General features: G+C 38.0%; 1 protein-coding gene across 3 annotated transcripts in view; it reads right to left on the reverse strand.

Annotated features, from left to right (window-relative positions):
* The window catches only part of SCN11A (sodium voltage-gated channel alpha subunit 11), a 92,149-nt gene that overhangs the window by 67,714 nt on the left and 10,090 nt on the right, over positions 1-14,345 (reverse strand). For 2 of the 3 annotated variants that reach the window (XM_025461256.3, XM_049099907.1), the window contains exons 1-3: positions 11,637-11,758; positions 2,254-2,382; positions 858-964 (exon numbers count right to left, since the gene is read on the reverse strand). In XM_025461256.3, coding sequence (XP_025317041.2) covers positions 858-964; positions 2,254-2,382; positions 11,637-11,728 — 328 coding nt within the window. In that variant the 5' untranslated portion in view covers positions 11,729-11,758. Of the gene's footprint in view, positions 1-857; positions 965-2,253; positions 2,383-11,636; positions 11,759-13,008; positions 13,128-14,345 lie in introns of those variants that run through there. The other variant, XM_049099908.1, reaches the window with a different exon arrangement.

Here is a 14,345-nt window from a genome sequence, read left to right on the forward strand (position 1 = left end):
GGTGGGAGCTACACTTGTGGTGAGCACAGCGTAATTTATAGAATTGTTGAATCACTCTGCTGCACGTCTGAAGCTAATGTAACATGTGTCACCTCTACTTCCATAAAAACAAATCAAAACAAAACCCCTGCCAGATCATATGACTCCTCTGCCCAAAGACCTCAGGTGGCCCCCATTTACCTCAGAGCAAAGCCCAAGTCCTCCTAGTACATATGTGCCTCCCCTCCTCTATGTGGTCCCACTTCTACCATCTGGCCCCTCACTGTCTGCTCAGCCTGATCCATATCCTTTATATTCCTCAGTCTCTGCACAACTGCCTTGGCCCATGCTATGAACACTCTTTTCCATATATCTGCTTATGAAACGCCCTTGTTACCTTCAAACCCACTCCCATCTCCTCTCCCCAATGACACCTATCCTGACTATGCTATTGAAAACTGCACCCTGTTTCCCTGAACCCCTGTGACTCCCAGTAGCCCTCATGTTGCTCACTTTTCCCTTTTATTTTTCCATGGCACATACTACTTTCTAAACAGGATAGAGAATTACCTATTTATTATAGTTATTTTACCTATTTATTATAGCTATTGCTTAGTGTCTGTCTCCCCACCCCACCCAGAAGGTAAACTCCATGAGAGCAGAGACCTCTGTCTGTTCACTCACTGATAAGATATGCCCCCAGGCAGCTAGCACAGTGTCTATACATATGCTGAAATACACACTGTTGATGAATGATCAAATAAATGAGTAAAGCAGAATTTTTTTGGTTTTGGTTTATATGACATCTTGAGAAATTTTAAATATAAAAGAACATTCCTCCTGCTTAAAAGGTAATGTTGAAGATCAGAGTGACTTACCTGAAACCACTGAAATTGCTTTCAAAGCTCTAAACACTCGGAAGGTACGCAGGGATGACATACTGATGCTGTTGTTGAGTATGGTATTTGGTGAATATGATACAAACCTACAAGACAAAGCACAGGAAAAATTCTGGGCCTACTCAATTCTGCAGTCACACTGTACATCTGTACATCTTGCACAAAGGCCACAAATAACATGGCCTGGGCCCTCTGTCCCTGGGCCTTACCTTCTCAGCCCCACTTTCATCTTAGGGTCTGGTAATATCATTCTCTATTGCTGTGGACTACAGATTGCACAGGAGGCTGTTCTCTACTAATATTTATATTTGGACACAGATGAGGATTTCTTGAAATAGCCCATGCAGTTGTGCTACATCCACTGATAATAAAAATCAATCGAAACACTTATTGACTACCAAGTTCCAGGCCCAGTGCACTTCCCTAAAGTCTCACTATGTGGCCAAGCCAGAAGAAACCCAGGCAGTCTGACTCTAGAGCCCTCACAACTGCACTACACTATCTTTCAATAAGTAAGAGTACCCAATCGTTGAATTTCAAATATAAAACTCTGATATTAATAGCATCTACTTCAAAGGACTCTTGTGAATATTAAATAGGAAAACATATGCAAAGTGCTTGAAACAATGGCTGGCACAAATTAAGTAACATTAGGTTTATTATTATTGTGCTGGCAATGGGCCATTGTTCTTCTTGTTCGTTATTTTGCTAACCCTGTTTCATCATTCAGATGCCAAACTGATGTCCTTTCCTTCAGGAGGAACTTCAACTCTTGCCTCATATAAAATACAATATACATAATAATTAACTCAAAATGGACCATGGACTTAAACATAAGAGCCAAATCTATAAAACTTCTAGAAGAAAATGAAAAAAAACTCCTTGAGAGCTTGCAGTAGCCAAAGATTTTTAAGACTCTGTAGGTCCTCCTACACATTCTGACAGCCCCATACATGCCCAACTCCTGTCCTAGCACTCACCCTACCAGATTGTGATGGTTGTTAATTTTCTCTCTTTCCATCTGGACTGTGAGCTTTAGGAGGGTGAGAACCATGTCTGTTTGTTTTGTTTTGTTTTCATTATCACAACCCCTGTATCTCGCACAGAAGTTGGCCCATAATAGGCCAGTGTTTGGGAAGTGAATGGCTGAAGGAATGAGAGCATGAATGTGGCCTAGAAATGGATTCGTGCGTGGAGGCCTCTGGCCAGTTGGCTGCCTGGTGCTGTTCACGGTGAACCAACACTGCATTCAGAATTCTAGACATTATCAGGACACACTTAGCTACTCACGTGGACCCACACAGAGCCCTGGTGGAAGCCAAAGAGCTTCTTTCCCACCCTGAATTTCCTCAATAAACATATTGGATATACTTACGCTGTTACAATGACAATGGAGTCCAGCCAGTTCCATGGATCTCGAAGAAAAGAAAACTCATCCAGAATAAAACCTCTTGCCAATATTTTTATTAAAGCTTCAAAAATATAAATACCAGTGAAGACATACCTATAAAGCAAATCATTCACAACAAGAAGGAACATGATAAGTGATGTGAAAAGCAGAGAGCTCACCCATCTTATCTGGTCTTTATGCAGTTCTATTTCATTTCAATGTGACATTTAACATTCTGATTTTCAGCAAACCAGAGTTCAGAGTGGTAAGCTCCTTAAGCAAGTTCTAATAGTTAGAATTTCTGAGAAACAGGCCCACAGATAAAGTTGTAAAACTGCTGTTTGATGCCTCATTCCACAGCCATATTCTTGACAGTCACCTAACCAACATGAGACCTTAGGACTAGGGGCTGTCACTGCTATTTTGTTACCACTATTCTAGAATTATCACTTTGATATATAAAAAAGGATGATAGCAAAGGAACAAAGAGAATAAATGACAAGGCTAAAAAGTTAATCTTTCCATATCCCATGTTCACACATCAGAAGACTTAATACTGTTAAGATGTTCCTGCTACTCAAAGTCATCTACAGATTCAGTACAATCCCTACCAAAATCCCAATGACATTCTTTGCAGAAATAGAAACATCTGTCCTTAAATTCATATGGATATCCTGAATAGCCAAAACAATCTTGAAAAAGAAAAAGTTGGAGGTCTCATACTTTCTTATATCAAAATATATCACAAAGCTGAAGTAACCAAAACAGTGTGGTGCTGGTATAAAGACAGACATATAGGAGGAAGGGGAACCCTCCTGCACTGTTGGTGGGAATGTGAACTGGTACAGCCACTCTGGAAAACTCTGTGGAGGTTCCTCAAAGAATTAAAAATAGACCTGCCCTACGACCCAGCAATTGCACTACTGGGTATTTACCCCAAAGATACAGATGCAGTGAAATGCCAGGACACCTGCACCCCAATGTTTATAGCAACAATGTTCACAATAGCCAAACTGTGGAAGGAGCCGTGATGTCCATCGACAGATGGATGGATCAAGAAGATGTGATTTATATATATATATATATATATATATATATATATATATATATATATATATATTTACTCAGCCATTAGAAAGGACGAATACCCACCATTTGCTTTGACATGGATGGAACTGGAGGGTATTATGCTGAGTGAAGTAAGTCAATCGGAGAAGGACAATCATTATATGGTTTCGCTCATATGGGGAATATAGGAAATAGTGAAAGGGGAAAAGGAGGGAAAATGAGTGGGAAAAATTAGAGAGGGAAATGAACAAGGGTTTGTGGAAGGCAAGGTAGATGGGGGGATAGGGTGACTGGGTGACGGGCACTGAAGAGGGCATTTGATGAGATGAGCACTGGGTGCTATACTATATGCTGGCAAATTGAACTTCAATAAAATATAAAATATATATATATTTGACCATATATATTAGGGCTTATTTCTGGGCTCTCTATTCTAGTGGTTTATATGTTTGTCTTTATATATATATTATATATACTAGAACCACCAGCTACTTACTAGAACCACCAGCTACTCACGTGGACCCACACAGAGCCCTGGTGGAAGTGGTTTCTAGTGGTTTATATATGGTTCTAGTGGTTTATATATATTATATATATTATATACTATATATTATATATATATCATATATATATGAAGACAGACATATAAACCACTAGAATAGAGAGCCCAGAAATAAGCCCTAATATATATGGTCAAATGATTTTCAACAAAGATGCCAAGACCGGGACGCCTGGGTGGCTCAGCGGTTAAGCATCTGCCTTTGTCTCAGGGAGTGATCCTGGAGTTCTGGGATCGAGTCCCGCATCGGGCTCCCTGCATGGAGCCTGCTTCTACCTCTGCCTATGTCTCTGCCTCTCTCTGTGTCTCTCATGAATAAATAAATAAAATATTTTTAAAAAAAAAGATACCAAGACCATTCAGTGGGAGGACAGTCTTTTCAATAAATGGTGTTGGGAAAAGCCAATATTCACATGCAAAAAAAAATGAAATGAAGTTGGACCCCTACCTTACACTCACGTACAAAAATTGACTCAAACCAGATTAAATAGCTAAGTACGAGAACAGAAACTATAAAACTTCTAGAAGAAAATATTTGCAAATCATGTATCTGATGAGAGGTTAATATCCACAATATACAAAGAACTCCTATAACCTAACAACAAAAAACAACAAAAAAATCACACCATATACAAAAATAAGCTTAAAATGGATTAAAGACTCAAATGTAAGACCTGAAACCAAAAAATTCCTAGATGAAACTTTAGGCAGTAAGCTCTTTGACATTGGTCTTAGCAATATTTGTTTGGATATGTCTCCCCAGACAAGGACAACAAAAGCAAAAATAAATAAATGGAACTATATCGAAGTGAAAAGCTTTTGCACAACAAAGGAAATCATCAACAAAATGAAAAAGCAATCTACTAAATGAGAGAAGATATAGCATTTGCAAATGCTATATCCCATAGCCCCCTATGGGATAACATCCAAAATATATATTAAAAAACTCATACAACTCAATATCAAGCAAAAAATCTTATTAAAAATGAGCACCCATAAAAGGGCTTAAAGAGACATTTTTCCAGAGAAGATATACAGATGGACAGCAAGCACCTGAAAAGACACCTAAGGTTACTAATAATGAAGAAAATGCAAATCAAGACCACAGTGAGCTCTCATCTCACACTTACCACAATGAATATTATCAAAGAGACAAGAAGCAAGTGTTGGCAAGGATGCCAAGAAAAGGGAACCCTGTGCACTGTTAATGGGAATGTAAACTGATGCAAACACAATGGAAAATGGTTCCTCTAAAAAGTTAAAAATAGAAGTACAATATGATCCAGCAATTTTATTTCTGGATATTTATCCAAAGAAAACAAAAGTGCTATTTAAAAAGACATACTAAAAAAAATAAAAAATAAAAAATAATAAATAATAAATAAATAAATAAATAAATAAAAAGACATACATACTTCTATGTTCACTGCAGTATTATTTACAGTAGCCAACATACGGAAGCAATCTAACTATCCATCAGCAGATAAGTGGATAAAGAATATGTGGTATATATACACAATGGAATATTACTCCACATAAAAAAGAATGAAATCTTGCCATTTGTGACAACAGAGATAGACTAGAGGGTATTATACAAAGTAAAATTAGTCAGAGAAAGACAAATACTGTATGATTTCACTTATATGTGGAATCTAAAAAGCAAATTAAACAAAACAAAACAGACTCCTAGAAACAGAGAACAAACTGATGATTGCTGGTGGGAAGGGGTTGGGGATGGATGAGATAGGTGAAGGGGATTAAGAGGCACAATCTTTCAGTTGTAAAATAAATAAGACATAGGGATATAATGAATAGCATAGGGAGTACAGTCAATAATATTGTAAAACTTTTGTATGGTAACTAGACTCATAGTGATCACTATACACCTGAAACTAATATAATATTGTATGCCATTATAAAAAGATTGTAAATAAAAAAACGAATAAAAAACAGCAGCAAAAATCAAGTAACCTAATTTAAAATGGCTAAATGAGTTGAATTAGATATTTCTCCAAAGATGACATACAAACGGCCATCAAGCATATGAAAAGATGCTCAATATCACAAATCATTAGGGAAATGTAAATGAAAGCCACAATGAAATACCACCTCACATCCATTAAGATGGCGACTTTCCAAAAAACCTCAGAAAATAATAAGTATTGGTAAGGATGCAGAAAAATTGAAACTCTTGTGCAGTCCTAGTAAGACTGTAAAATGGTACAACCAACCATGAAAAAAATACTATGAAGGTTCTTCAAAAAAATAAAACTAGAATTACCATATGATCCAGCAATCCCACTTCTGGATGTACATACAGAAGAATTGAAGACAAGGTTTTAGAGAGGTATTTGCACACCTATGTTCACAGCAGCATTATTTAGGTACTCATATTTGTCTTGAGCAAGAGATGGAAACAACCTAAATGTCCATCGATGGAAAATAAATTAATAAAATGTCGTACATACCAAGAAATAGTATTCAGCCTTAAAAATGAAGAAAATCCTAAAACATGCTACAACGTAGATGAACCTTGAAGTCATTCTGCTAAGGGAAATGAACCAGTTACAAAAAGACAAATACTGTGTGATTCTACTTAAGCGAGGCACTTAGAGCAGCAGTCAAATACCTAGTGACCCAATGTAGAATGGTGGTTGCCAGGGACTGGAGGGGAGTTAGTGTTTAGTAGGCACAGAATTTCAGTTTTGCAAAATGAAAAGAGTTCTGGAGATGGATGGTGGTAACTGGTTGCACAACTCTGTGAATGTACTTAGTAACCCTTAAGAATGTTAAGATGGTAAATTTTATGTAACATGTATTTTATAGTAATTAAAAAGAAAAACCTATTTCCATTCTCTTCCCAGAGTCGTCATATTCTATCTTCTAATTTATTTCCTTTCCTCTCCCTCCTCCTTCAAAAACAAACCAAAAAAAAAGCAAATAAAAAACAACAACAAAACCCCACAATATTCCATCTCTCTTGTTATAATCCCAAGCTGTCAAAAATGCTGGGTCTGCATACACACACACACACACACACACACACACACTCACTCACTCACATACACACATGCAGTTTCCTTTCTGGGGACTATCAATTTAAACAATCTGTCATTTCACAATAAAAGAAGTGGACCTTTCCTGGTAAAATATCCAGCCCGCAAGTCTAAAGAACCAAGGTCTCGGGAACTTCAAAAATTCAAAGTAGCCAAATCCAAGAAGAGAAATGGCTATGAGCAGCTCTCTGCTTTAACCTTTTTTAAAGTTGATCCTCTTTTAGGTGACAAATGAACACAGCAGATTAATTCATGAAACACCATTTTTAAAACTTAGGTATAATTTACAAAGTTAAGGGTATTTTGGAAGAAGGCTATAATTGCAGATTTGTGGGATTTTGCAAGTCTCCATCCAGTTCTCACACAATTGAGACAACATCCTCTGGCTGCAATTTCTGCCTAAACACCTGGCCTCCCACTCCCACCCCTTCCCATTCTCTCTTTTCCAGCAGAAGCCTGGCCAATAAAGAGACAGGCAGACCACATGACATCTGATAATTGAGTAGAGCCATGCCTACCACCATAGGGCTTGGGAACTCCTTTATCCAACCCACCAGACAAATAAGGCCCTCTGGAGTGTATCACTATCATTTCAAGCATGGTTAGGGCATCCAGTCAGGGCCATGGGTGGCGTCCAGGTAGGTTGATAGAACACCATGACCTGATCCTAGGGCACTTTGGCATTCATTCTCTGAGAGCTATCAACCTGAAACCAATTTCCTATTTAAAAGTTTCCTAACCAAAGGACATTGACAAAGCTAAAGAAACTCTCCCCCCATATGCCTAACAATTCAGTTGCATGCTCTCTTTCATAAAATCATTTTCAACAGCCTCCTCTCACCCCCACTTTCATGCACACATTGTCAGTCCAAATGCCACCAGGAGACAGTAGCAGCTTCCCTGCCGCTTAAACAAAGGTTCTTTCATATCTCTGCTTTATGGGTCTTTTAGTAGTGAAAATGGCCTGGGAGAAAATTAGCATCCAATTGGGCCACTGCTTTCCATTAATAGGAAAAGAAGACTCATTTCATCTCACCAGAAATGCTGGCAAAGCAGACCGCTGCTATGGGAGCAATCCCCACTCCTGGAACTGCCTCCTCCACAGATCTCACTTTGTTAACTACAAAGGCTTTCAGAGACACTGCAGTAAACAATGAGCAGCAGCCCTGCACTATCAGTTAGCTCCTCACATGGAATAGCTAACTCTCTAGAAGGGGGACCATTTTCCCCAGTGATATTGCCAGGATGGTTCTATTCTCAGGGGTGTCCATGCCCCTTGCTCCAAGGCACAGCCCTGAGCTCACTGGCCTTAACTAAGACCTAAGACCCACTTAGCAACAGAGAAGCAGCAATCCCTAAAAAGTAATGCAAAGAAGCAAAGCTAAAAAACCAGCAGAGAATTAAAATGAAATACTAAACATACCTGATTAACAAAAAAGAAAGCAGCAGTAGAAGAACAACAGAAGAGCAAAAGAACAAAAAACAGATGAGATCAACAGAAAACCGATAGAGAAACAGCAGACCTGAATTCAAGCACATTCATAATTACATTAAATGTAAATGAAATAAATATTCCATCAAAAGGCAGATATTGGCAAATAGATTGCATAAAAGACAAGAACCAACTATGTGCTCTTTACAAGAGATACACTAACCATACAAATACAAAAGGGTTGATAGTAAAGGATGGAAAAAGATATGCTGTGTAAACAATAAGCATAAGAAAGTTGGAGTAGCTATAGTAATCTCAGACAAAACAATTACTAAAAGGCATGCCACTAGAGATAAAGAAAGACATTTCATAATGATAAAAGAATGCACACATTAGGAAGATATAATAACCATAAATATGTACATGCCTAATAATAGTGCTACAAAAATACATGAATCAAAACTTGCCAAAAATAAAGGGATAATAGACAAATTCACAGTCATAGATGGAGACTTCAAGCCTCTCCTCAGTAATTCACAGAAGTACTAATAGAAATGCTGAGTGAAGTAAGTCAATCGGAGAAGGACAAACATATGGTCTCATTCATTTGGGGAATATAAATAATAGTGAAAAGGAATATAAGGGAAGGGAGAAGAAATGTGTGGGAAATATCAGAAAGGGAGACAGAACATAAAGACTCCTAACTCTGGGAAACGAACTAGGGGTGGTGGAAGGGGAGGCGGGTGGGGGGTGGGGGGTGAATGGGTGACGGGCACGGGGGGGGGCACTTGACGGGATGAGCACTGGGTGTTATTCTGTATGTTGGTAAATTGAACACCAATAAAAAATAAATTTATTTTAAAAAAAGATATGCAATTATATATTTTATTTACATTAGCAAACCTTACATTTAACATAGCATTTTTTATATTGTTAGACATTTACCAATGTTGAATATTTTTGTATCTTTTGGCCAATTATTGAATGGGTTAAATAATATGAAATTGCCATTTTTGTTCTGTATCAAGGATTTAATTTGTGCAGAATATAAATGCTCTTTAATACTTACCCTTTAAAAAAAAAAAAGAAATACTAAAAGGACAAGATATCTAAATGACACTATCAACCACCTTAACTTAACTGACCATTTACAGAATATCATACCAAACAACTGCAGAACCTGTGTTCTTTCAAGTGCATGTGAAACATTCCCCATGGTAGAACCATAAAATAAATTTCTCCAGACAACTAAAAAAATATAAAATATCTGGAAACTAAAAAACACACTTCTAAATAACACATGGGACAAACAAGAAATCACAAGAAGTAAGGAATATGTTTAACCAACAGGGAGCAAAAACACAACCTATCAACATCTGTGGTATGAAGCTTTCGCAATGCATGGTGGAAATTTATAGCTTTATACAATTGCACAAGAAAAGAAGAAAAATCTAAAACAACTATTTAAGTTTCTACCTTAAGAACCTAGAAATAGAAGAGCAAATTAAACTCAAAGTAAATTGAAGGATGAAATTAATAAAGACTTTGAAACCTTTACATATTGCTGGCAGGAATGTAATAAAGTGCAGTCACTTTGGAAAAGTTTGGCAATTTCTTACAAAACTCACTCAAATTCACCAGGATAAAAGCAAAAATGATACATGGGCAAAGATGGAAACACACAATTCACAAACTAAAACAAAAAAGCCCAACTCATCCAGAAATTAAGGAAATGTAAATATTTTTAACTCTATAAATTACAAAGTTACTCATATGCTTAGCCAATGACACAGCAATTCCACTCCTAGGTATTTATCCAAGGGAAAGCAAACATATATCCACAAAAAAGACTTTTATACAGAAATTTTCATAACAACTTTATTCATAATATCAAAAATTAGAAACAGGTGATGGGAAAACAAATTGTGGTATACTCATACAAAGGAATACAACTCAACAACAAAAAAGGGAAAAACAAGAGCATGGATGTATCTCAAAACATGCTAAGAGGAAAAAGCCAGACATAAAAGTATGGTATCATACCTACCATATGAGTCCATTATATGAAATCCTAGAAAAGGCAAGACTAGCCTAGAGTGACAGAAAGCAAATCAATATTTGAGAGTGGGACTTGCCCACTCTAATGCCAAGAGGCATTGGGAAACTTTTAGGGTGTCTGGAATGTACTGAAATGTTGACTTTGGTGGTTTCTAACACATAGTTAAATATGTGATCAAAATAAGAGATCTCTTATTATTCTGCCAATTAATTATTCAATATATTTCTAAAGGACTAAGGCAGTAAATATGTTAAGCTAGAAACTCTAGGACAACATATAAGAGAATGCTTATCAAAATATGGAACTTTCTAAGTTGAAAAATAAAATTGTATGTCTGAATAGCCAACTAAAAATTACAAAAAGTTAATATTTTCATTATACAAAGAAGGGACGCCTGGGTGGCTCAGCGGTTGAGCATCTGCCTTCGGCTCAGGGTGTGATCCCAGAGTTCTGGGATAGAGTCCCACATCAGGCTCCCTGCATGGGGCCTGCTTCTCCCTCCCTATGTCTCTGCCTCTCTCATGAATAAGTAAATTAAAAAAAATTATTATACAAAGAACTCACTCATTCACCAGGATAAAAGCAAAAATGATACATGGGCAAAGATGGAAACACACAATTCACAAACTAAAACAAAAAAAGCCCAACTCATCCAGAAATTAAGGAAATGTAAATATTTTTAACTCTATAAATTAATAACTTTTCCAAACTTTTTGGAAAATATTTTGTCACCATATATTTTTCAAGTATTAAAATGTACCTTTTAATCCAGTAAATCCATTTCTAAGATTCTATCCTAAGAAAATAGTAATTTTTAAAAAATACCTATGCAAAGATGTTGCTTGTTGCAATATTTATAGCAGTAAAATACTAGAATGGTTAAGTAAATTATGGTTTACTTACCTAATAAAATATTATATAAGCTAAAAGTAGATTCCTAAGAAGCCTATGTAAACCCAAAGAAAACCATCTAAAAGCTAGACATAAAATGTGTATGTGTGCTCTTTATTATAAAAACAGTTGTAAAGACTATGTATACACAACTAAAATGGACTCTGCCAGCAATTGTGTTGGGGAATTGGGACTATGGATGAGTCTGTCTTTCTCTACATACTTGAACTCTGATGTAATCATAAGTCTTTTAGGAGTAGTTGTTAAAACCTTGGGATAGATGAGTGCAGGACAAACACTTACTCAGCATTGTCGGTATCTGTATTATTTTTGTCCTTCCCATGAGCGGTGGCCATGAACACGCAGTTGATGATGACGGTGCAGATGATGAACATGCTGAACAATGTGATCGCTGTCCGTTAAGGCTGGTACGCTACAGGGCGGCACATGTCATCAGTCATAGTGAAGGCTGTGGGCATACCTCCAGGTCTCCTTTTCTGTAGGTGCACCTGTCTGCTAACTGTGAGTGTTGGCAAAGAACAAATCATAGCTGTGCCCTCCCCTGAAGAACAGTCCTCAGCTGAATAGCAGCCTCCTCACATGGAGGGCTACAACCCTCTTCCTCATGTCTGACTGCCTGAGACTTAGAAAAAGTTGCCCCCTTGGTTCTGGGTTGGGAGTAGGGGTAGCTCTGTGACATAATTAGTGCTCCAGAGTTCCCAGTGGGCTCGAGCTGACATAGGATTAGCTGAGACACTGCCCTTACTAGCCTCTTCTTTCTGCTCCATCCTGCTTCCCTCTTTCCTTCTTCAGAGAGCATTCTTCAACCAAATCATTTAAATAAGAATCCCCATCTCAGGCTCTCCTAAGGAATCCGAACTGAATAGTTATTCCTCCCATGCCTCCAGTACTTCAATATGTCTAGCAGTCTATGTCTTCCTCACCTTCCCCAGTCTAAAAATGCCCAGTGTCTCCACTACCTACTGGACACATCAGGAATGCTCCTTGTCTTTATTCTTTAAGACTGAGGTTGCAAATTCAAAGTCTTAAGAGTTTGAGGAGTCATTTGAATGGGTGAAATGGGCATATGCTGGGACAAAGGGAAGTTGAGATGTGTTGAAGCAGAGCTTGCATGGCCCCTCTAAAAGAGGCGGTGTCCTCACTACATTGACGTTTGCCAGGTAGGAATGCAAATCTAGTCTTGATAGAGGTTCCACCTTCAAAAGATGCTGGAAATCTAGACTTTTAACATTATACAGTGTTTCCATAAAGTTTTAAACACTGTATAGGTCCCACACAACACATTTAGCAGCTAAATACAGAGCACAGATTAACAGTCTGCAGCCTTTGTTTGGGTCTCAACTTAAGTGTTCCTTTCTCCAAGAAGTCATCCTGGATGTCTCCAAAGCACAACTACCATTCCCAAACTGCCCACTTCACTAAACAAATCACCTGCCTTTTGGGCCAATCTCCTTCTAAGGCCACGGGATCCTAGAGCAGGGCCAAGTCTTATTCACACACAGCACTACCATAGCTCCTGCCATGCAGCTCCTGCCATTCAACAAGTATTTGTTCCAAGAATGAGCTACTTCCACTCAACAAGTATGTGAACAATCTAGGGCTTTTGCACTTTCCACATGACATGGACTTAGGAAAAGATGCAATGAAAAGATATGAATGGACTGAGATTTTGATGGCTAAACTTCGGATTGGATTGAAAGGCCCAAGAATGAACAAGGCACGCTTGGCACTGAAGCGGTAGATTGTTCTCTTTTTATTCAACACCATAAATGTCTGCAGAAACAAACAAACACAACAAGAATTACATTCAGTGACAAAACAATATTTATGAGTTCATTTAGAGAAAATTCAGAAGAACCACAGATTGAGGTGTGGCTTAGTTTTTTATGATAATGACAGTTTATAATCAAGTGCTGTCATTCTGAAGCCCAAGGTACTTTTTAGCCAGCCTACACTTTGACTCTGGACATCATCAGATCTACCATGTGGCCTGGGTCTTACTCAGAGTCCCAAGATAGGTACTGGGCTGTGGACTGTTCACCCAGTGGGATACTTTGGAGGTCCAGAAATGGAACATCCAGGCCCAGCAGATAAGCAAGAATAGAGACTAGTAACTGGGGCAAACAAAATCCTTCATAATATACTCCATGGTATGTATTTCTGACGTAGACTAGAAGGGAACTTGAAGAGATGGAAGTAGTATTGAACATTGACATTCAGCAAATTATTTTAAATTATTTTGATTACAAATGAAAACTTCCTAACAAATCATAGCATAGTCAGGGACTTAGAGAGTTCACATTGTTGTTCACGTTGTATCTATCTCAATTCTACATGAGATAGTCTAACAATAAGTTCTAACCTTGAGGATCATCAACATAAAAGTCATCAAGTTTCCCAGACTTGATCTCCCATTCTCCTCACAGACATACAGGCAAGTATGCCTGTGGTTCCCAACTGGTAGGAGAGGCCCTAAAAAAGACATCTGGAAATGCATGTGAGTATTTTTGATTGTCACAATTTTGATTGCCTGTCACAAGGCCCTACTGATTAGATAGGTTTAGTGATGCCAAACATAGGACAGACCTGCTAAATGTTACACTGCCCCATCCAAAATGCCCACTGGGCTCCGTTGAAGAATACCATACCTGTGCTCATTTCTTCCTAGTATGTCTCCCTGGGCTTTGGGAATGAAACAGCCCCTGGACAACAATCCATCACCCACAGGCTTTTAACATCAACTCCCAGATCTCCTTCCTTCCATTCAACTGTAATCTGGCTATCCCTTTACATGTCCCTAAGGCTATTAATTACAAAAAGCCTTCACAGAATGAGGGTCATTCCTGTTTCCCCATGTCTCTGCTCCTTTAAGATTTGCAAAAGTACCACTTGACATGTAATCCAGTATGTTCTTATACAGAAAAGACAGGCCTTGTCATCCAGGCCCAATACAGCAGGATGAATGCTGCCTTGGCTGGGGTACGAGAACTT

The sequence above is a fragment of the Canis lupus genome, chromosome 23, assembly GCF_003254725.2.
Source record: "Canis lupus dingo isolate Sandy chromosome 23, ASM325472v2, whole genome shotgun sequence".
NCBI classification, from domain to species: Eukaryota; Metazoa; Chordata; class Mammalia; order Carnivora; family Canidae; genus Canis; species Canis lupus.